General features: G+C 44.8%; 2 protein-coding genes across 2 annotated transcripts in view; both read left to right on the plus strand.

The window, feature by feature from the left end:
* LOC135199394 (chromatin assembly factor 1 subunit A-B-like) overlaps nt 1-23,323 on the plus strand; it is a 150,658-nt gene that overhangs the window by 41,792 nt on the left and 85,543 nt on the right. The window lies entirely within an intron of this gene.
* Nucleotides 5,217-6,715, plus strand: LOC135199393 (uncharacterized). Its single transcript, XM_064227385.1, has 2 exons — nt 5,217-6,507; nt 6,697-6,715. Exon 1 carries the CDS (start codon nt 5,388-5,390, stop codon nt 6,108-6,110), a length of 723 nt encoding a protein of 240 aa, XP_064083455.1. The 5' UTR covers nt 5,217-5,387; the 3' UTR covers nt 6,111-6,507; nt 6,697-6,715.

Genomic DNA, 23,323 nt, shown 5'->3' on the forward strand with positions numbered 1-23,323 from the left:
AGCAGTTTCAGACTACAAGAGGCTCTCTCTTCTACTTCTCAAGGAGTTCGGAGACTCCCTTCATCCTGCTGATCCGCCTTCTCCAGGATCTTTAATGTCCAGTACCAAGGCTCATAAGTCTTCTTCTTTCGTCAAGATGCGCCCTGCTTTATGTATGAAAAAAGGCTTTGAAGACCTTTTCAGAATGGTTAGCCTCAAGAAGGGAAGCGGGCAAAAACAGTTTTTCCTGCCTCCTTCCAAGTTAACAGGGAAACCTGGAAGGTGGTATGAGACCAAGGAACCCATGGGGTTAGGCCTCCCTTCATCCGCAGACGCGGACTTTGCTTCCCTAGTAGACTCATCCAGGAGAAGTCTTTGCTTTCTGCTAAAGTCAACATGGGGCATGTGTTAGCTTGACCATCTTCTAAAGGTCTCTTTAAGACTAGAAGTTTTCAATTTCATGGACTGGGTATTGGGAGCATTAGCCAAGAGAGCTCAGGACACCGACTTTGTCTCGATGGAAGAACTTTCAAGTGTCCTGGCTTGCTTGGACAGAGCAGTTATGGACGGCTCCGTAGAAGTTGCCTCGCTTTTTGGAACAGGAGTCCTAAAGAAGAGATCGGTCTTTAGCTCTTTTCTAGCAAGAGCCGTATCACCCGTACAAAGATCCTCTCTTCTTTTCGCCCCCCTTTGTCCTCTCATCTGTTCCCACAGGAGACAGTTAAGGAGGTTGCAAAATCTCTTAACGGAGAAGGCAACTCAGGATCTCCTCACACACTCTGCTAAGAAGTTTAGGCCAGCCGTGCCTATTGAAAAAAGAGAGAGAACCTCTTTTGTACAGCCCTTTCGAGGTGCCTCCTCTTCTAGAACCCCTCTTAGAGGTCGCAGACCAGAACGAAGGAGTAGACCATCTAGAAGGTCCTTCGGGAAGTCTCGCTGAACATTTGCAAAAGAGTCCTCCGACAAAAGTAGGCGCCAGACTACTCCAGTTTGCAAAAGTCTGGGCGCAGAAGGGAGCGGATTCTTGGTCCCTCTCGATCCTGAAAAAAGGATACTTGATCCCCTTCAGGGAAAATCCTCCCTTGACGACAACTCCAAGGGAGTTGACTGCAAGATACTCGGATTCGGTCCGAAGACTAGCTATTTTGCAGGCAGTGGAACAGATGATTTCCAAAGAAGCGGTAGAACTGGTTCAAGATCTCCAGTCTCCAGGATTTTACAATCGGTTGTTCCTGGTACTGAAAGCATCGGGGGGATGGAGACCGGTGCTAGACGTCAGTGCCCTGAATTTCTTTGTTATGAAGAAGAAATTCTCGATGGAGAACGTCTCCTCCTTCGTTCTGTCTGCTCTTCGTCCAGGGGACTGGATGTGTCCTGGACCTTCAAGATGCGTATTTCCATGTGCCAATTCATCCGGCATCACATAAATACCTAAGATTCATGTTCCAAGGGAAAGTATTCCCAGTTCCGAGCGATGTGTTTTCGGACTTTCGACTGCCCTCAAGTCTTCACGGACATCATGAAGAATGTAGCTTATTGGCTACATCTGGAAGGGATCAGGATCTCATTATATCTGGATGATTGGCTGATAAGAGCCCAATCGGAGAAAAAATGTCTGGAGGACCTTTTACTTACTCTAAAATTGACAAAGTCCCTGGGACTTTTAGTCAATCGCGAGAAATCCATGCTGACTCCCCAGCAAAGTATTGTCTATCTGGGGATTCAGATGGATTCTCGGGATTTTCTAGCGTATCCTTTGCAGGAAAGGAGAGAACGCTGCTTGGAAAAGGTGGCAGTCTTCTTAAGGAAAGAACATTGTTCCGCGAGGGAATGGATGAGCTTACTGGGGACCCTCTCCTCGATGGAACAGTTCGTTTCCTTAGGAAGACTACACCTAAGACCCCTTCAATTTTATCTGAAGGAGAAATGGGATTGGAAGTCCCAAGATCTGGGAAAAACCTTTCCTATCTCGAAGGGAATCAAGGAGAATATCCTCTGGTGGTTAGATCCACAAAAACTAAGCAAGGGGATCTCCCTTCACTTACAGAACCCTCGCCTAGCGTTATTTGCAGACGCCTCAGATTCAGGGTGGGGAGCGACCTAGGTTCGGAAGAAGTGTCAGGCACTTGGGAAGGAGAACAAGTGTCCTGGCACATAAACAAGAAAGAACTAACAGCCATTCATCTAGCTCTAGTTCATTTCGAGGAACAGGTCTCAGGTCTGGTGATTCAAATTCACTCGGACAACACAACAGCCCTTGCATATATAAAGAAACAGGGGGGGACACATTTCTTTTCCCTGTACGAATCAGCAAAGGATCTGCTGATTTGGGCTCAGGAAAGGAAGATCTCTCTTCTCACAAGGTTTGTGCAGGGAGAGAGAAATGTCCGGGCAGATTCTGTGAGCAGGAAAGACCAAGTCCTACCCACGGAATGGACTCTCAATCCTCAGATTTGCCACAACTGTGGCATCTGTGGGGAAGGCCCAATATAGACCTGTTTGCGACCAACAGGAATCACAGACTAGAAAAAACTATTGCTCCCCGATCTCGGATCCGCAAGCAGTAGCCATAGACAGCTTTCTGCTAGATTGGACAGGCCTAGACACATACGTCCTTCCCTCCTTTCAAGATAGTAGGGGAAGTATTGAGGAAGTTCGCTTGCTCAGAGGGAACAAAAATGACCCTCATCGCTCCCTTCTGGCCAGCTCTCGATTGGTTCACAGAGGTGCTGGAGTGGATAGTAGATTTTCCAAGATCGCTTCCACTGAGGAACGATCTTCTCAAACAGCCCATTTCGACAGATTTCACAAGAACCTCCCCGCGCTAAGTCTGACCGCCTTCAGACTGTCGAAGGACTCGTCAGAGCAAGAGGTTTTTCGCGCGAAGTGGCGAAGGCTATTGCAAGAGCCAGAAGAGCTTCCACCTCTAGGGTGTATCAGTCGAAGTGGGAGTTGTTTAGAAGGTGGTGTAAGAATAAGAAAATATCCTCTTCCAGTACCTCTGTAGCTGAAATCGCTGATTTTCTTCTCTATTTGAGGAAAGGACTTGTAACCTGGCAGTATCGACAGTAAAAAGGTTACAGGAGTATGCTGGCCTCAGTCTTTCGACATAGAGGACTAGACCTTACTAATAATAAAGATCTCATGACTTATAAGGTCTTCGAAACCACAAAAGACCAGATAATCTAGAAACCGAGTTGGAACTTGGATGTGGTCCTTAAGTTCCTAATGTCGGAAAATTTGTACCGTCTCACATAGCTTCATTTAGAGACTTAACTAGAAAGTCCTTATTTCTGTTTGCATTAGCAACAGCTAAGAGAATTAGCGAGTTGCAAGCCTTGGAAGGTAAGTTGGTTTTAGGAAGGATTCAGCGGTGTGCACCTTTAAAAAACCACTTTTTTCTAGCAAAGAACGAAAATAAAATCCCTCAAAAAACCCTTGGCCAAGAAGCTTTGAGATAAAAGGACTCTCTTCACTAACAGGAAGAGAACTAGAAAGGACTTTTGTGTCCAGTCAGGGCACTCAAGTTCTACCTGAAGAAAAAAGTGTTGCTGGGAGGTACAGAGGAAAGTCTTTGGTGCTCTGTAAAAGCATCCGAAAAGGATCGATTTCAAAGAATGCCCTTAGCGGTTTTCTTCATAAAGGATGTAATAAAGGAAGCTCACCTTACTTGCAATGAAGAGCACCTCAAGATTCTCAAGAGTAAGAGCACATGAAGTGAGAGCCATAGCTACGTCAGTGGCATTTCACAAAACATGGTCTCTTCAGGCACTAATAGAGTCAACTTTTTGGAGATGTAATTCTGTGTTTGCCTCCAATTACCTAAGAGACGTAAAAATTTCTTACGAAAAGTGCTTTGCTCTGGGAGCGTATGTTTCAGCGAATTCAGTGCTGGGAGAAGGAGCTGAGGCTAATCCTTCTTAACTTACTTTAGTGTTTAAATTTGTCTTTATTGGTGGTTGTTTTTATTGGTTGATTGTCAGAGGGAATAGGGGACCCTCTTGCAATTCATAGGTTATAACAGTACTAACATGGTCAGGTGATCGGGATTGGCTTCAGTGCTCCTTGTGTTTACTTATAGAAACCTTAACTCTGTCATGTAAGAGGGCTAGTCCCCATTGATATGACAAAGGTCAAGGCTCTACCATGTAAGTGGGTCAGCCCCCATTGGTACGATCCAGAGTAGGCTCTGTTGCGTAAGCGGGCTAGCCCCCATTGACACGATCCAAAGAGTTATTCAGCCATAGGTCCATACCTCGCTGGGACTCTTGAGGCAGGCAGACTCATTGACAGTAGTCATGAAGTCTTCAGCCCAATCAGGTAGGAACCATGGATTATTATATCCAAGAAGCCATATACTTTGTTTTTTTTTTTTCCCTGTATTTTTTAATGTATTTAGTATAAGTATTATCATTATGTTTTAGCTGTCTCTTACCCTCCACCAAGGGTGCCAATCAGCTAAGTATATATCTGCTGGGTAAGTTTTCATGTACAAAAATGATATTGTTAAGATACAATAAAGTTTTGTACATACTTACCTGGCAGATATATACGATTAATGGCCCACCCATCCTCCCCTCAGGAGACAGGTGGAAGAGAAATTATGTCTTAGAAAACGGGAATGGTTCCGGATCCCGCCACCCAGCGGCGGGAATGGGGGATCACCTGACCTACCTATCGCGTGTGCCGCAAGTTTTGAAATTCTGTCGGGACGACCGAGTCTATAGCTAAGTATATATCTGCCAGGTAAGTATGTACAAAACTTTATTGTATCTTAACAATATCATTTTTCTTTTTTATTAAGGTTACAGTACTGTATTTTGTTTCATGTATAAAATGGCTTTCAGTGTTAATGTATTTTTGTCATTAGAGCCTGAGTTTAATAAGGTTTATGTTAAGGGGACATTATTATGGAATTATTTTTAATGTTTTAAGTATATTTTGAATATATTTGCTTTTCCCGTAGGTCGATTACCATTTGCGCCAGTCAATAACAAGAGCCCAAAACAGAATGAAAAATCAAGCGAAAAGAAAAGGAAACACTCAGGATCGGATTCTTCCTGTGCCACCCCAAAGACACCCCGCAGTGAAACTAAGGATGGCGACATTGTAGTAGTGGATGAAAATCATGTAACAGAAGAGAAGGGCACATTGGGTTCGGAGAAACCACTTGGAGAGAAAACAGGGAAGGAGGTTGTGAGTAAGAAGAGGGGCAAGACCATCTTGGTGCAAAAAAAACAGATCCAAGGACGAGAGTTTCACCAGTTCTCAAAGTGACAGCTCGCCTGCAGTTAAGAAGGGCAGGAAGTCTGTCTCAGATCTTGACACCTCTTTGGATTTAGGTAAAGGGTCTCACAGTGAACAGGAGACGGAAGAAATCACAGAGAATTGCTCATCCTTGCCTGAAAATGACAGTGCAGCATTACAGTCAGATGACAGACAGCCCCAAGATTCAGTGCAGGACAAAGAAGAGAAGGTTGAGGAAGATGAAAGAAGGTGATGAGAAAGGGAAAGAAGAGAATGAATCACCAGAGAAAAAGAAACAGTCAGAGTCAGTATCCAAAAGTCCTTCAAAAAGCACTGATAGCAAGAACTTGATGTCAGTGAAAGATGAGCCCTCTGAAGGGAAAGAGGCAAAAGGGGTTGTGGGCAGAAAGAGAGGCAGGCCTGCTGGCTCAAAAAATAAATCTGCAGACAGAAGTTTTACCAGTCCTTGTGGAGGCAGTTCCCCAGTTGGTAAGAAAGGCAGGCAGTCGGTTTCAAAACTTGAAGATTCAGAGGACTCGGAGGATTTGATGGTTCAAGAAAATGCCTCACAGGTTGAAAGCAACATTGAGGAGACCTCACCTGTGCAGAAGAAAGATTCAGAGGAAGATAGAAATGTTAGTCCACAGAAATTGCCAGAAAGTACCAATTGTGAGAGTAGCGAGGATTCCATTGGATCAGTTGACAGAAGTGAGGAGAAGGAAAAAGTTGATGAGCCTGTGAAGGAACGAAAGCCTCAGAATCACAGACAAGTAATATTCCAGAAGCTGGTTCCTGTAGGAGTGATGATGCTGGAACACCCAATAAGACTGAAAGTAAGTCATTACCTGTGGAAAAAGATAAATCTTTGGATGTTAAAACTGTGAAAGAAGGAGGTAAGAAGAGGGGCAGACCTGCAGGTTCAAAGAATAAGTCTAAGAACGAAAGCTTTACAAGTCTTGAGAATGATAGCTCACCGAATGTTAAGAAGAGCAGAAAGTCAATGTCTGATCTTGACCATTCAGAGGATACAAATACTAGTTCTCAGACTGAAGAAAAATCTGTTGATGAAAAGATAGAGAGTATGGAAGATCCTATTGCTGCTGGCATTGATGCCAAAGATGAAGGGAATCCTGACAAAGCTTCGACAAGCTCACAATCTGTTTCAAAAACTGGAGAGAAGTCCCTCACGCCACAAGGTAAAGATGCTCCCAAAAGAGGCCGAGGGAGGCCCTTTGGAACCACAAAGAAAGCAAAAAGTCAGCCCTCTCTCAATGAATCTATGTAAGTCCTTCACTTGTTTTTATCTATATTTATGGCATGTTTGTAATAGATTTGAATTTTTTCACAGTGAACCCAAGGGTAATTTTTTCTACCAGTTTTTCAGTATAAATACATGTGTGGGTATATTCTATATTCTTTATTAATTCACTTGCTGTTTTAGTACAGTTGTTGTTTTTGTATCTTTCACAGTTGTTCCAATCCCTCAGAGATGAGGGAAATTCCAGCTTGAGCAACAACTACTCCGGGGTTCGTCGAAAAAGAAAACGCCCAATATCTTAGCCCTCTTTGCCTCTGCCTCTTTCAAAAAGAATGAATCCTCTCGGGAAGAGAAGAAGAATGCCAAAAATCAAGCTAATATAGAAGATAAAGATAGTGACAAGAACAAAGATGATAGCAACAATGCAGAAGTAAACACAGAAGGCAAAAACATAGTGAAGAATGATGTAAGTCAGGATGACCTAGTAAGAGCAGTGAAAATAAACCAGAAGATGCTGAAGAAGATTGATGAGGTCAACAGAAGCAGAAAGGCATGAAGAACTTGACGAATCTGTTGATGCCTTGGAAGCAAGCGCCTCCGAAACGGAGAAAAGTTTGAACGTGACATTGTCACCTGGTAGCTCTCGGACGTTGGAAAGTCCCCCTCCACGTTGCACCTGTTGGCAAAGGTGAAAAAGCTGACACCAAAGCAGAAGGAGAGAGAAACTGTAAAATTGCTTAAAATGGAAGAGAAGGAGAAGAAGAAGCAGGAACGAGAGAAGCAGCTCCAGGAGAAGATAGCCGAAAAGGAAAGGCAGAAGAAACAGAAAGAGGAAGAGAAGCAGAAACAGGAGGAGGAAAAAGAGAAGGTGAAGGAGGAAATTAGGAAAAAGCGAACGAGGAGATAGAGTGAGTATTCATACCACTTGTGGAAAATAATGGTGATATAAACTTTTTTTTCTTCTTTTGCCCTTTTTTGTAAAACCAAATGACAGCATTCATCAGCGACTTATGCCATTGTCTTTTACATTTAGTAGACATCTTTTTTTGTTTTTTGTTTTAGGTATGTTCATTACTTTATATTAAGCGAATGAGCTAATGTTTGCAAGCGTAGTTTAATACAATACTCAGTATACATCAGAACAGCTGATGACTTATGATTGTGCTGCTCAGATATCCCAGCGAGTATGCTCTTACCTTATGTGGCATGATGGAAACTAAAATAAAGGTCCTTTGGAGCTGTTTACCATATCCAGTTGCATCTTTTCTCTTTTAATTTTTTCCGTTTCCTTTCCATTCATCCAAAATGGCTGTTCAACTTCTCTATTATTTTTTCCAGTTCATCCTTATTTATGAAGAGACAGATTCCACATGCTAGCCATACAAAAGCCTAGAAATCTGAATCTGCTACTGTTTGGTTAGGCTTTTAGCATTATAGTTGAAGATGTATAGTGTTCATTTGAACTGGCCATCAGCCATTACCATTTAATACTTGCCAACAGATATCTATTACTTACAATGTACAGTAGTTGGTATGATGAGTTGGCTCATTGCAGCGCAAAGAAGCAGAAGAAGGAGGAGGAACTGAGGAAAAAGGAAGAGGAGAGACTCAAGAAGGAAGAGGAGAGACTCAAGAAGGAAGAAGAGAAACAGAAGAAGTTGGAGGAGCAACAGCGGCTTGAAGATGAGAAGCGGAGGCAGAGCGACAAGCTGAAGAACAAGTTCGCCAGCTTCTTCGTGGCCAAGAAGAAAGAGGCCGAGAGTGTGACCAAGGACAGCGAAGGACCTTTCAAGGATTTTCGGGTATGGTATCAAGAAGTTGGTGACCTTGACCTGACCCTTTTGAGATTCCTGGGTTGAGTCATGCTAACTGCTTCTGGGCACTGCATTATTCATTTAAGTAGTAAAATGGAAATGAGAATTTTCAACATCAGCCATTAAAGGAGCTTCACATGTAAGGTGGCCTCATGGATGAAACCAGTAGTTAAACTTGTGATTTATGCAAGAACAGGCCAGTTCAAGAACAAATTTAGGTAATTTGATACACACTAATGTGGGTTATACATATTTTTTCACAAATGCATCACCAATACAGTAAGCAGTAATTGAGTAATTGTGCCTTGCTGTCAAACTTCTCAGTTCCAGAAGTCTTTTATTCCTAAGAGGATGTTGTGCTATTGGAACCTTAAAAGTTCAAGCGAAGATGCGTTGCATTACTACCCTGAAATTATTCACCTTCTATTGTAGTAATTTATTTAAATTTTGTCCTGTAAATTCTTTCAAATGAACACCATATTTTTTGAAAGCTTTATTGTTCCTACATAGTCCTTGAGCCCAGCACCCAAATTTTGGATATTGGTACCACCTGGGGTGAATAATTCTCACTGTTATTTTTGACTTGCTCCATATCTCTGCTTTACATTTTGCTATGATAGCCTTTTCAAACAGGTAGCTTTATGGTGGTTATCATGTCTTAAACAAACATACCGCTCGTAACTAATGCTAAAATACGTTATTTATCATATTTTGCCCTGTCAACATTACAAACTCATAAATGACTCAAAGCACTCAGTATTGTCATAATACATTATAAACAATATGCAACCATCTTTGTAAGGTTAACACATTACCACTTTGCTAAGCAAGGCATCCATATTTCATATTAAAAGAATTTGAATATGCCATACTTCATATTCTCCTGCGTCTTCTTAGCAAACCAGTACCACATAGCAGTCTATGCCTTGTTTTTGTAAAGATATTTAACAAGACCATTAATTAGTCAACACGTAATACTTAAAAAAAAGCTATTTACTGATGGTTTTTCACATGATCATACATTATTTAAGAAATTATTCGTCATCATCATCTGAGTCTATCATATCTACTTCTAGCTCATCCTCACTGGCTTGGTTGGTGCAGGTTTGTAGTTTGCACATGTGAGTGCACTCCAGTGAATTGCTCAGGCAGGTACATTCTGGTAGCTTGCATGAACGCAGACACTTACAGGAGAGCATGTGCAATACAACATCAGGTGCCGGAGCCCCACGCATCCACTGTATGTCCAGCGTCCCATCCTCATTTGTTGTCCAGCCAAAGCCATTAGGGGTGGTACAAAGGGCTGGCTCTGTAGACATCTCCAGATTGCAGCTTGTAGTTGGCATGGAGAGCATGCATGAATAGACAGTCATTACAGGCGGGAGTTGACTGGATTCTAGCTCTCCACGTCTGGCACAGAATAGTTGAAATCTCATCTTGTTCACTTCAGTGATATGGGTGGAAACTCAGATAGATACGACAGGTGACCTCTTGAAGTTTCTGGAAGAGTTCTTCAGATACCTCCCATGAGCGACCTAGCTCAGTGAATGCTTCTTGTGCTGTCTTGTCAGACTTTATCTGTTTGAAGGCAACATCTTTCCTCGACCTGCAAATGCACTAACAGTGTCACAGCCTGTAAAGGCATGCATACCTATCAAAGCCCCACAGACATTGGGTCCCAGTGAATGAGCCAACTTAGTTTATATCAAGGAGCCTTGTCCGGCTTTTTTGTTTTTTTTCCACATTTCTGATACATGGGACATGGAATGTTATTGCTTACACTCAAGCACAAAATCAATACATCTGTGTCTTCAGCAGAAAGGACAACAGCTTTGTATTCAGAGTTTGCTGCATGATGAGCATGGAGTAGCATACGAGTGTCAGCTTCTTCCTGTGATGATGTTAGGTCTGTGGACTCTTCACATTGGGCTGTAGTTAACTTGAAACAGTGTTGCTCACAGGTAACATACAGAACCTTATTCCCAAGTTTCTCTCTGTATCTTGGTCCCTTCCATTCATCAACCAGAAACTTGACTAAGTTAGTCTTGTTGGATGAACTGCCGAGCAATTTTCTCCATTGCTGGATGTTGTGTCCCGGTGCCATGTTTCTGAACTGGATTGCAGTATCTGCACCCTGTTAACTCTTTCTGTGTCTTTAATGGATGGCTCTTTGTAACATCAAAAATGACATCAATGCGCTGGCTTTGGGCACCTTCATGGAGAACCTGGCACAAGACCGATTCTGCCAGTTGGGAGAAGGTTTTGTCATTCCCATTTAACTTTTGGAGGAGACTCATGCCATCTATGATTGTTGCTGATGGCTTTGGGATAACCTCTACAGGAGAGGCACTCTTCTCCACCTCTCTGGCTAGGGCTGCCTTGTTAGTCTTATGCAGAGATCCATCACCATTAGTAAGGGCCCAAGTGGATGAGCCAGTACATCAATCATTTGTAGTTTTCTGCTCTCTGCAACAAGAATCATCTGTCCAAACAATTTCCTATCAGCAATTAGTACTACATCTTTGGTACGGCCTTGATTGTTTGACTTCTTCCTCATATCAGAAAATGTTTTCAGTTTGTTCTTGGTAATAGTGTCATGGAACAGTTTTATGGGTGCATTCCCTTCCATTCTTTCTTTCTTGAAAGCTTGATAGCAACTCTCTCCTATCTTCTGAGCTTCAAAAAGGTCTTTGACCATGTCTGGTGGTGCAGCAGTCGCATTTGAAAGACTGACAAGCTCTCCTGTGTTATGATTGAAAGGGTTCAGCCAGCTAACTTCCATCACCTGAACAAGGGACTGGACATCTGCCTCGTCTCTTCTGATTCTAGTCAGCAGTAGATCGGGATGGTTGAATTTTTGTTGGCTCACATGTATCATGTCCCGTAACTGTCTCGGATACCTGCTACGGTATTCGGATGTGAGATAGTATCTAGCTACTGCTCCCCCTTTTAAGCTGAACCCCGTTGTACCTCCAGGTGTCTGTGTATCTTTGTTGACTGTCTCCTCTATCGCTTGGTCAACAGGTATTCGACCAAAAGGATTTTGAGAACCAATTTGTACTGAAAACCCACCTTCCATAAAGTGTGCATGCACATCAGGATGATCAATCGACAGTCGAGACATCTGTGCATAGTAGTAAGTCAGATATCTGGCATAGTTAATCTTGTCGTAGGCAAAACACCATGGAATCATCTTCCGGATGGCTGCAAGGTGAAGCATCCAGTCCCCTTCTCTGGAAGCCCTAATGAGGCCCAACATGATCTCTGTCATATCTATGTAGGACATCCAAAATGCAGATAGACTGCTTTCATCTCTGAGTGACTCAAGGAAGTCTTGGAACAACTTCAAGATGCGTGTGCATGATTCATTTTCAAGTACCTGTTGGAGGGATGGGTGACTGATGCTACCATGGAACTCATCTATGCACTTTAACGTTTCTTCTAGGTGGCATATGTCTTCTTTGTGAGTTTCTTCTATCTATGGAAGGAAGCTTTTCCAGGCAAGCCTCATAAGTGCTTCATACACAAGCTTGTGCACTCTAACTGCTTGGTTGTACTTGTGGCCTTCCATCACTCTTGACACTGATCCTTCAGCTGTTACCCCTGATTCAACACACAGGTCCCTGAGCCCTGCATCCTGAAATCGCTTCCCTATTATGGAGAGGAGGTTGCAAATAGTATGGAATTCGCCCATCCTTGGAATGATCGCATTTTTGAATTTGTCTTGCTTCCACAGTATCTCAACAACTTTTGCAAAAAGTGCCTGGTCAAACACACAGACAATCTTGTCCATGTGTAAATCCTGCATGATGTGGAGTGCTTGTTCTAGTACTTCATTTGCAGTGGATAGTTCTGTTGCAGGAGCATTGATAGTTGGCAGATAGGCGATCGTATCCTGGATTACTGAAATATGACTGCGGATCTTGATGTTTGAACCCAGTCCAGCTGCTGACAGTCTGATTTTCAGGATCTGATATTCGAGCCAATAGCCAGACAAGATTCTTGATCTTGCATCAAAGACTTCTCTGGTTGTTTTAGCATCTATTGCCTTGATTTGTGGCGGCCCAACACGTTTTCCCAGCATTGTAAGTTGGTAGCATTAGGTGGAACAGGAGTAATGCTTCTTTTCTTGGATTTTGTGATTTCATGCAGGGATGTCTTTGGCATGGGCCCTGCCACTTTAGGCTGGATAGCAATGCCATTGACTCTGTGAGAAGTTCCTGCTCCACTGAATGTCTCCTCAAGTCGAACAATATTGTCAAAGGCTAGGGTTTAGGGTAAAGGTAAATACACCCCGGGGAAAAAGGGAGATATTTCTTGGCAAGGGGATGCCATCTTTAGAGAGTTCCATTTTTTGGACGCATAGTGCAGTGTCAATCTCCTCGGCTTGTGAATAGGAAACGCTGTGCCCAAGATGGTTAAGAGTTCTAATCAATCTGTGTTCCCTGTTAGAGACTTGACAACAAAGGGGTAGAAGCACATGCTTGGGTGGTTTTGTTCTTGCCACAGGTGATAGAAAAAGACCAAATCACTGCCATATGAAACAGCTAGACGCTGTACTCTTTCTGAGGGATTTGCACACTCAGGCTCTCCTGTCAGCAGGGTATACATAACCTAGTAACACACTCAGGGATGACCAGCTGCTCTGTATCAGGTAGCCATGTTTGATGAGACAGCTAGGTTCTTTATTTGGTTTCCTCAGTTCTATTGCTGCTTTGGTCAAAACATCTTCTGATATGACAGTCTTGGCCTCTAGCAGCTCCTGTTTCATATCGTAGGCATGTCTAGCGAGATGGTCTAGCACCAGACTGTCTGGATAAAGTAGCAGTTTTCCTTTCTCATTGGAGACAAAGTGGACTGATCCGCCTAGCTCACTTTCTATTTTGCGATGAGCATGTTTCTTTGTTGAAGGTTTTATCTGAGTGATACCAAGAGAGTTCGTGAATCTTTCAAGTCTGCTTGTAAGGTCTGTCATGGGCACTATATCAGGGTTATAGAAAAGCTCATTTCTCATATACAAGAAGAGATCTTCATATGCCCTTCTCTCGGCATCCTCATAGACTGCCTCCTGGTTGTGATCTGGCTTCTCACTTGGACTATTTGAGGTCACTGTTTCTCCTTTTGTGTAGAGTTTGTAGCAGGATATGTGGTAGTGCCCTTCAGCAGCAACGAGGTCTCTGCTCGTTAAGGCAAGGATTCTTTGGTCATGTTTTTTGGTTGCTGCACTACGGATAGTCTCATCTGCTCTCAACTCAACACACTGAACAAGATTCTCCCTAGTTTTGTCCTTTCAGGTACTTACTCGACTTGTTGCAAAAAATGCATATCTTATCATAAACTCTTGATGAACCTGGTGTATCTCTGCAGGATCTTCTGGAACAAAGCATTTCACTTTCTGCACTGGTGCTTTTGGAAATGATAGAGTCAAGTGTCTTTTTCATGGTGAAAATGCTACGGCATTTACGATGATACTGTATTTGGGGTACTTGTCCCTCTTTGAGGCCATTGGCTAATTCCAAAACTGGACCATGTTGCCTTATCTCTGCAGCCCGGAACAAAACCTTCCAAGACTCCAGGTCTTTCAGAGACACCAGGGGCTCAGAGTCTCCAGCAGAGCATTGAAGGATACAGTCTTTGCGCTGACGCTTCTTTGGCAAGGTTCTATCTTCATCACTACTTGTTGAATCCATCTTGTAGACTTTAGGACATCATGTGAACTCTATGTACCTGCAAAAAAAACAATACTCAGATTAAAATCAAGATTCTGAAAACAGGGACGTTTCTGATATCAAATGAAAGAAGTTATCTTATGTAATGTCTGCCGCATTGCTGCCCCTTTAGCATTGCATGCAAATTTTGAAATGTTTAGATATGAAAAGGAAGATTATATTAATCTTATCTAAATATTAGTCTTAATAAAAACTTAATTACATATTAAAATGATACTTACCCAGTAGGACATATCAAGGAATCAATCAACACGAGCTGAAAAAATTCTAACATCTACTTGTGAAAGCTGAAATGTAACATACGCCTCTGGAGGCATAAAGATTAAAAAAAAAAACAATATTTGATAATACGTCCTGTTCATAAATGCATTTATTTTGTTTTAATGTTATTAACAACAGTAGAAAACACCTCCCCGTGCATCTATAAATGATAATGATAATAGATATGGAGTATATATTATTTCTAGCAACATATGCAATAACGCAATTAGGTAAAAAATTGAATTATTAAAAAAAAGTACTAAGCTACCAATATGAAGAGGCTATCATGCCTTAAGATACTTATATCAACCCTATAAACATTTTGGTTCCACTCAGAATTATTCACCTCAGGTGGTACCGATATCACATTTGGCTCATGGACTAACATGTAATATAAACCCTCAGTCCTTTACATAAGGAATTACTCTCAGCGTAGGCTGGATATTGGTCTTAAAAGAATAACAAGGTAGTTGGGCAGTAACTGCTTGTCCGATAGTCAGGAGTTCCGCCTGACTGGATGTAAACATTCCACTTTGCTTTTGGCCGCCATGGTGTGCAGACATGCTCTCGCACTCTGCCCATCTTTGTCGTACGAGAACCAAACTTTGTGAGATCTCTCTTGTTTTTTCTGTTACATGTGTGTGTGGTTTGTTTGCAACCCCAAGACTCAAATAAGCCCTATTGCCCCCCATTTTTGCAATGTGTTTACCCTGGAGTGGGAGGCAGGAAGTGTGGTGGCTTCCGATCCAAAATTGAGGTAGATCCTCATGTCCTCTGCTCAAAGTGCCGAGGGCGTGAGTGTTCAGTAAATAACCTTGTGAGACTTGTATTTCTTGGTCGGCGGAGCAGTGGGGGAGAGATGAGGGGAGGAAACGATCTTGAGGGAAGTCTTCCAAGGCTTCTTCGGAGGGTTACACCCCCCTGACAACTGTGTTGGTGGCTAATCCTTCGTCTTCCTTCCTCCCACCGCGTAAGCTTCCCCATTTTAGTGTTTCCCCTTCGGGGGAGATGTCTCCTTCCGCTTCTTCGCTTGATTCATCGAGCATAGAAGAGGTGGGGGGTGGCACATCGACTCTCGAGTTATACTCAGGAGCATCTGCTCGCTCCAGAGGGGATCCGTCTCCTTCGGGGCAAGTAGGAACTCCTCCCACTAACCCGACTTTTGCTCCCTCAGGTGTGTCTGTCTCCGCGGTTGGGGATTTGCAGAAGGCTTGGGTGAAGTTGGGCTTGCCTGGCACTTCATCTCTCCAGGGGCTGATGGGTGGTCGTGTCGTCAGTACCATATTCCTTGAGGGTAGAACCATTTCTGCCTCCTCCTCCTCCAGGTTACGCAGTTTTCTCTCCCCCAGCTACTTATGATTGGCCTCAGAGACCAGCCCCACTGGACCTTCCACCTGTCTCCGTGCCCATGCCTGTTGCTGTCCCAGTCCCTGACTGTGTGAGTGCTGCTGTGGTGTTGGTGCCCCCTTTCCAGGCTGTCCTAGAGCATGCTACTTCAGCAGCTGCTTCAGTGGCACCCTGGATGGGGGATCTGACTGCTGTTCTGAGGAAGCTGACGAAGAAGTAGTGAAAGGTGTCGTCGTCTTCCTCCTCATCTTCGTTGTCATCAGCTGCCTCCTCCTCCACTTCTTCTTCCAAGGCTCCTCCGCTGAGGAAGAAGAAGGATGTTCCCCCCCCCTCCCCTCACCCAAGAAGTCTCGATCTGGGACTTCTAAGGGTCCGTCTAGCTGCTCTGGTGAGACAGGTGGGTCTCCCGCTCTGTTCCTTCGGGAACGGGAACCACCTTGTTGCCCCCAGGGGTGTGCGGGGCAGGGACCATAGAAGTTCATCCCTCTGCTTGTTCTCCTGCACCTAGTCTGAGAGGTTCTGCCTCTAGGACTGGGACCGTCTCGAATTCTCGTTCGTGAGTTTCCCCGAGTGCATGTACACCTCCTGATGAGCTTGCAGCTAGAGTCAGTGACACTGAGTTTACTCGCTGTCACGAGTCGCTCGGGTGATTCACTCCTTGCCGATGATTGCTTGCTTAGTGATTGCTTGGCTCCCGGGGTGATGTGACGGTCCCGCAAGACCGGTAGGAGGTCCCCCATTCAGTCTTCTCAAGAGGTTTCATCCTCTTCGGGGACTGTGACGCGTCGTGAGGATGGTATCTGCTCTCGTCATGCTGAAGGATGCTAATCCCCACATGATCATCAGCGGATGGTCCAGGCGTCGGGTAGCTCTTGTCCTGATGTATGAGAGCGTCGTTACTGTTCTCGGTGGAATGTTTTTCCACAGGGAGAACACTCCTCTAGACCTGCAAGTTGAACATCACCGCTGGTTGGTGATCGTTCACGGCCCACTCCGTCTGCTAGTTCTGCTAGCAGACTGAGCGGGAGTGTCAGATCTTCCTCATCTGTCCCTTCAACTTCCTCGGAATACACCAGGAGTGAGGTGACTGGGAAGGAGCCCTGGGGAGTGTTCTACTCACGGTTCGGTCACGAGAGCGTACATTCCCGGTACAGTCGTAGTACCCGTGAGGTCGTACGCTCAAGTCGTACGAGGAGATCACGGAGTCTGTTGAGGCTCTTCTTTCTGAGGGAAGAGGATTGATGGAGGGACTCATCCAGGAAGGCCTTGTTGGTCCTTCTCGGCAACATGCAGTCACTCCCGACATTCAAGAGGTCATCGCGCTGATTTGTCAGCACAATGACCTAGGGGAAGGATCGATGGTAACTCCCTCTGACCACCCTTCGCAGTTGGAGTCGTTCTGGGGGGCTTAAGAAGGAACGCAGAGCTTCTGTGGAGTTACCTGGGTCTTCCTTGTCCAAAGGCGTGTTAGACCAGGTGAATAATCTTGTTTCAGGACAAGAGAATTCACTTAAGGCCATCAGATCGGACAAGCTGCTTCCCCTTCCTCTACTTTGACAGGTGATTCTACATGCCCTCCGAGAACCCTTTGCCAACCAAACAGGTTGACCCGGAGCTAGTACGCCCAACTCCCAGCTTGCTTCTATAGCACCTTCTTTCAGAGAACTTTTGGTTCACACAGCATGAGGCAATGGCCTTGGAAGCTACCGCTATGGCAGCTTTCCAGGCCGTCTCCTGGCTGGATCTTTGGTCCCTCACAGTATCCAAAGTCGCTGCTTCTCTGGGATCGATAGTTCCCGGGGAAGATTCGGCTTTTGGGAGACTGTCAGTCCGGAAGTAGGGCTATTTCCTACCTGGCCCACCAGATGGCAAACCTGTGGGCCAACCTGTTCTTAGGAGGAGGGACGCTGTCCTAACTCGTATAGCCAGGTCTATGGGCCCAGAGTCGGCATTGGGTCTAAGCCACGGACTGTTGCTGGGTTCCTCCTCTCTCTTCCCTAGAGAGATGGTAGATGGTGGATGCTGTGGTAGATAAGTGTAGACCTGAAGACAGCGATTGTCTTGTCCACCAGGCAGTTGCTAAGACATCCAGGCCATCTCGCGCAACTGTAGCTAGGCCCTCGAGCCAAGCTAGCTCTTCCTCCGCCCCCAAGAAGGCTCCTCCTTCGAAGAGGGCGCGAGGAAAGACCCAGCCTTCTTCCTTCGCTCAAAAAAGGGAACAACAGCCCTCCTTTCAAACCCCCTTCACCCGCCGGAAGGGAGGTAAGCGAAAGAAGAAGAGAGGGAAATGCTAGGGACGGCATGCCCCCCCAGCTGCTGCCTGGCGAGCCATTGGGCAACATGGCAGTGCTATGGAACCAAGACCTGGATGGGAATGTCCTTTGGGAGAAATATCTTCGCCCTTCAAGTCGAGGCAACCCCTCACCGACAATCCAGTCCAACTTCGAACTTACATTCCCTGGTTCTGCCAAGGATCTGGCACTCAAGGAAGAGGTGCTATCAATGCTGAGCAAGGGAGCTGTGGAAGTCAAACGAGATCCGTCACCAGGGTTCTACAGCTGACTTTTCCTGGTGGAGAAGGCTATGGGGGCCTGGAGACCGGTGATAGATTTCTCTCCCTTGAACCGATTTATTTGCCATACTCGGTTCATGATGGAGATGGCACATTCCGTGCTAGCCCCTATCAGGGAGAATGACTTCATGTTTTCGGTGGACCTGAAGGATGCGTATTTTCAGATACCCATCCATCAGTCCCCCAGGAAGTACCTTCGCTTTATCCTCAAGGGAATGGTGTTCCAATTCAGGGCACTTTGTTTCGGACTTTTGACCACCCCTCAGGTGTTCACAAGAGTGTTCACCTTTGTGTGAGCATTCAGTCAGGATACGTCTCTTAAGGTATCTTGACGACTGGCTGTCCTGGCAAGCGAGCTCTCGCAGTTGTACAGGACAGGGATTGACTTCTCAATTTTTTCACGACCTAGGGATCGTGATAAATTTCGAGAAGTCAGATCTCATTCCCAAGCGGAGGATAAAGTACTTGGGTATGCTGATCGATACAGTAGCAGCACGAGTCTTCCCTGCGGACTCGAGAATCAGCAAGTTCAGGAAGGCAGCTCACCTATTTCTGTCTCAACAGGAACAGCTAGCTCAGCTTTGGCAAGGTTGTGATAGGTCACCTTTCGTCACTAGAGAAGCTAGTTCCTCACAGGCGTCTTCACCTGCAGAGTGTTGGTCACAGTCTTGGGATCCTCAATCCTTCTTCATCCCTTTAACGGAGGAAGTGAGGAAGGATTTAGCCTGGTGGCTAGATGACTGGAACCTCCTTAATAGGAGTGGAGTTGCACACTCCCCCTCCGGACATGCTTCTGTTCTCAGACGCATCGAACGAGGGTTGGGACTCACACCCGGAGGAGTTGCTGACAAGAGATTTCCCCGTGGCACAACCTTCTGTGTCAGCTGCACATAGAGCCGTACGACTCAGCAGTACAGTCCCTGTGCCTTCGTGGCTGGTGATTATCCACCATCTCTTACGAGCGAGAGGATTTTCTCGCTGAGCAGCTACGGAGATGGCAGGATACCTTAGACAGTCCTCTGCAGCAGTGTACCATGGAAAGTGGTCTGTCTTCTGTGGTTGGTGTTGTGGACGGGGTCTCTCTCTGCTCAAAGCCACTCTTCAACAGATCGCTGATTTCCTAGTCTTTCTTCGTGGAGAGAAGCTCCTCTCTGTCTATGCAGTTAAGGGCTATAGGTCCGCCTTGGCCCTGGTCCTGAAACTGCAAGGAATTGATATTTCCTCTTCAATGGAAATCTCTCCTTATGAGGAGCTTCAAGAGGTCTTTCCCACCCAGAGAACAAAGGCCTCCTGAGTGGGATGTGACTCTCATCTTAAGGAGCTTGATTCGTGAACCTTACGAGCCTCTCTGAGAGTCGTCAGACAGGGATCTGACCCTCAAGACCATCTTTCTGCTGGCCCTGACATCGGCGCAGAGAGTAGGTAAGCTTCATGGTCTCTCTTATAATGTCAAACACTCAAGGGGATGGGGATCTCTTACGCTTGATTTCGTCCCGTTTTTCGTAGCTAAGACTGAGAATCCTTTGGTCCCTGACAATAGATTCGAGTCCTTTATGATCCCCTCCCTAGAGGACTTGTGGTAATGACCCAGATGAGATGCTACTTTGTCCTGTTAGAGTGCTATGGCGCTATCTGATGAGAACTTGTCATCTCCAGCCTGAGTGTCGACGCCTCTTCGTTAGACCAAGAAAGAAGTGTCCAAGAACACTATCTCTTTTTGGCTTCGTGAGGTGATCAGGAAAGTGTACTCCACCGGAGGGAGGTCCGACACCGGTACCTTTCGTCTGAGAGCCCACGAAGTCAGAGGTATTCGTCCTACCCTTGCGTTCCGCAAGAACTTGTCAGTTTCACAAGTATTGAAGGCAGGGGTTTGGTCCAACCAGACCACCTTCCCCTCCTTCTACCTTCAGGCCCAGCTCCTCTAACTGGACAAGGTTGCATCTCGCCTTGTAAATTGTATGAATGGGTGTGAATGAGAGAGTGACTGGCTTCTCTTCCTCCTTCATTCTTCTCTCTTGCTATGGGCAGAGAGCTGCGTTCATCACATGGGAAAGGGCGGTCGATGCAGGTAAGCGATATTACTGAGCTCCATTCTATTCCATTTCATTGCAGTATAGACACTTATACCTGTCCCTTATCTAACAAGGGGGTAAGAGGACATTTACCATGAGACAAACCCAGTACATGTATATTTGTCATTTTGCTTCAGACTATGAGTTCTTGTTTGCTATTTATAAAAGGCTACACTTACCTCCCTCTTATGAATTGGTCCAGAGGTCTGGCCATTGGTCTTGCAGTTCTCATACTCCAATCAATTGGACAGAGGCCAGGTTCCCCCCCTTGCTCTTATGACCAGGTTGGGAACCTTGGTTGGGTGAACACCAGTCTGTTTGCATGACTCAGATTCCTCCCACCAATCAGTGAGTCTGCCTTATATAAAGGACTGAGGGTTTGTATTGCGTATATGCCGTCTCATGCCACCCCTCAATCTGTTCCTGCGCCTAAATAAATATAAATACAAAAAAAGAAAATGACCTCAAGAAATATTGTGAATTTTTTCCTGTTGACTTTATTACCGGAAGCAAAGCGGAATGTTAACGTCCAGTCGGGCGGGACTCCCGACTATCAGACAAGCAGTTACTGCCTAACTACCTTGTTATTCTTTTACGACCGATTTCCAGCCTATGTTCAAAGTAATTCCTTATGTAAAAGACATCAGGTTTGTATAGTTAGGAAATATATAATTTACTTTAAAAAATTGTGATTTTTTCCTCTTCAGCAAAGTATTGTGGTTATTTCAACATTATTATTGTGTCCTCAGGTCAAGGAGGACATGCAGCTGGCACCGGTCGTGAGGAATATATTAACGGAAGATCAAATAACAGAGTTGGATAATTACTTGTATGGCAGTTGCGAGGCTACCTCCAAGACATACTTGAGTCTTTTGAGATCAGGGTCCTATGTGAAGCAGAAGTCGGTGAAAACTTGTCCCTGCAAACAGGAGCCACCGGTAGATGATGAAGACGATGATGATGTCATGGTTATCAGTAAGTTTGATTAAGTTCCCTATATTTTTTTAGGCTTGTTATTTAGCTAATGAGTTATTACATAGAGCAGCATTTATACTGCCAAAGATGGATTAATTAAAGTCAGAAAGGTTCTCTCGTTTTTGCTGTTCCAGTATTTCATGATGCATATGGGGAAAGAATATTGTAGACTGATCATTTCCAAAAAAAAACTTACTAGCAATCATTGTTTTTGGACCGTACTTTTCCATTTCTAATAAATGATCAATTGAATTTTGAATATGACCTCAACCAGCAAAGGAGTTTGTTCCCCTTCACTCTTAAGAAAATACAGTATCATTTAGGTGATTGCTGATGAAGATTTGACTGTTTTCTTTATTGGGAACCATTTTCAGTAATATGAATTACAGGCATTCTTTTGGCAATCGGCATGTTACACTTTATGAATAAATTTTAATTACTTGTTTAGCCTTATTTATGACAAGGGATTCCGTGTATGTAAGTAAATTTTTTATTTGTTCCGACACGAGATACAAACCTTTCAGTCCTTTTAAAATAGGAAGGTTACTAGCGGCAGCAGGATAGGTCGTAAACTTTCGAACAAGGGGTTCGGTAGTTAACTGCTTGTCCGACAGTGAGCACGCCGCGCGACTGGGAGGTGAAGAATCACTTTTGCTTTCGGCCTGCTGGCGTGTAGACGTGTGTATCATCGCTCTCTGCCCGCTTCATCGTTGTTGCTTTCGCATGGTTGTGTTTTCTTTTTCTATTTACCTAGTGAAATTGAATTGTAAGTACAATCATTTCAACTTTATTTCCATTGAATTCAATTGTGAATTAAAGGATCATGGTTTCACCACGTCCTCCGATTACCCGAGTGCCCAGGACTGAAGGGCGTAAGTGCGGGAATTCAAAGTTTCCCAGAATGATCCTCGTATTGTGTGTGCTCGGTGCTGAGGGCGGGAGAGCGCTTGCTCCGAGCCATATATTTTGGTTGGAAATGTGTGAATGAAAATTGTAAGTACTCTTTTTCATTTATTTATTTTTTTTTTACCTGTGTGCTTGATGCCGAGCGAATGCGCTCGGCACGAAAACTTATTCTGTATGAAAGTGGAATGCATCAATACTCATTTTGGATCAGTTTCCGCTCTTACCCGGAAATTTATCCTTCCCCCTTTTTATTTGTATGAAGTGAAATCGCAAGTGCAGTATTCTTTTTCATTTTCATATATTATTTTGATTGCATCATTTTCATTGGATCAATGCTTCCGCTCTTACCCGGGAATTGATCCTTCCCCCTTTTATCTTGTATGAAGTGAATCGCAAGCGCAGTATTCTTTTAATTTTCATATATGTTTTGATTGCATCAATTCATCGTGGATCAAGGTTTCTGCTCATAATTGGGATGGATCCTTTCCCCCTTGCGCTCGGTCCGAGGGCGCAAATGCGCTCGACCCGAGCCCTTTATTCATTGTGAAGTGAAATCGTAATGCAAGATTCTTTTCATTTTTATATCCTTTTATTATTGATTGCATCAATTTTCTTTTTGGATCAAGATTCCGCTCAGCCAGGAATTGATCCTTATGCCCTTTCACTCGGTGCCGAGGGCACGATTGCTCTCGGGCCCTGTAGTATTTTTGTTTTGGGCACATGGGTGCTGTGCGGGGGTGGGGAACGAGAATCTCCTCTCTCTCTCTCTCTCTCTCTCTCTCTCATCTCCCGCGGATGGCCCTTCCCCTTTAGGGGGGTTATTATCTGGGTCCTCCTCGCCCGATCCGTCGAGCGCGGGGGAGAGCGCTCGGTGCCCCGTTTTACATTTGTATTCGGGGTCTTCCGCTCGTTCGGGGTGGGGCTCCCCCCCCCACGCGCGAAGGGACTCCTCTCTCTCTCTCTCTCTCTCTCTCTCTCTCTCTCTCTCTCTCTCACTATCCTATCATTCTACTGTTACTTCTGCAGGTGCTTCTGCCACGAGGCTTGACCTTGGTCAGGATTGGGCGTCCTTCGGTCTGCAGGGCGTGCCTAGTGACCAGGGGCTGCTGCTCTTTCTGCCTGGTGACACCAGGTGACGCCATCCCTCCTCACCTCGTGTACTC

Source organism: Macrobrachium nipponense, chromosome 25 (assembly GCF_015104395.2).
Source record: "Macrobrachium nipponense isolate FS-2020 chromosome 25, ASM1510439v2, whole genome shotgun sequence".
NCBI lineage: Eukaryota > Metazoa > Arthropoda > Malacostraca > Decapoda > Palaemonidae > Macrobrachium > Macrobrachium nipponense.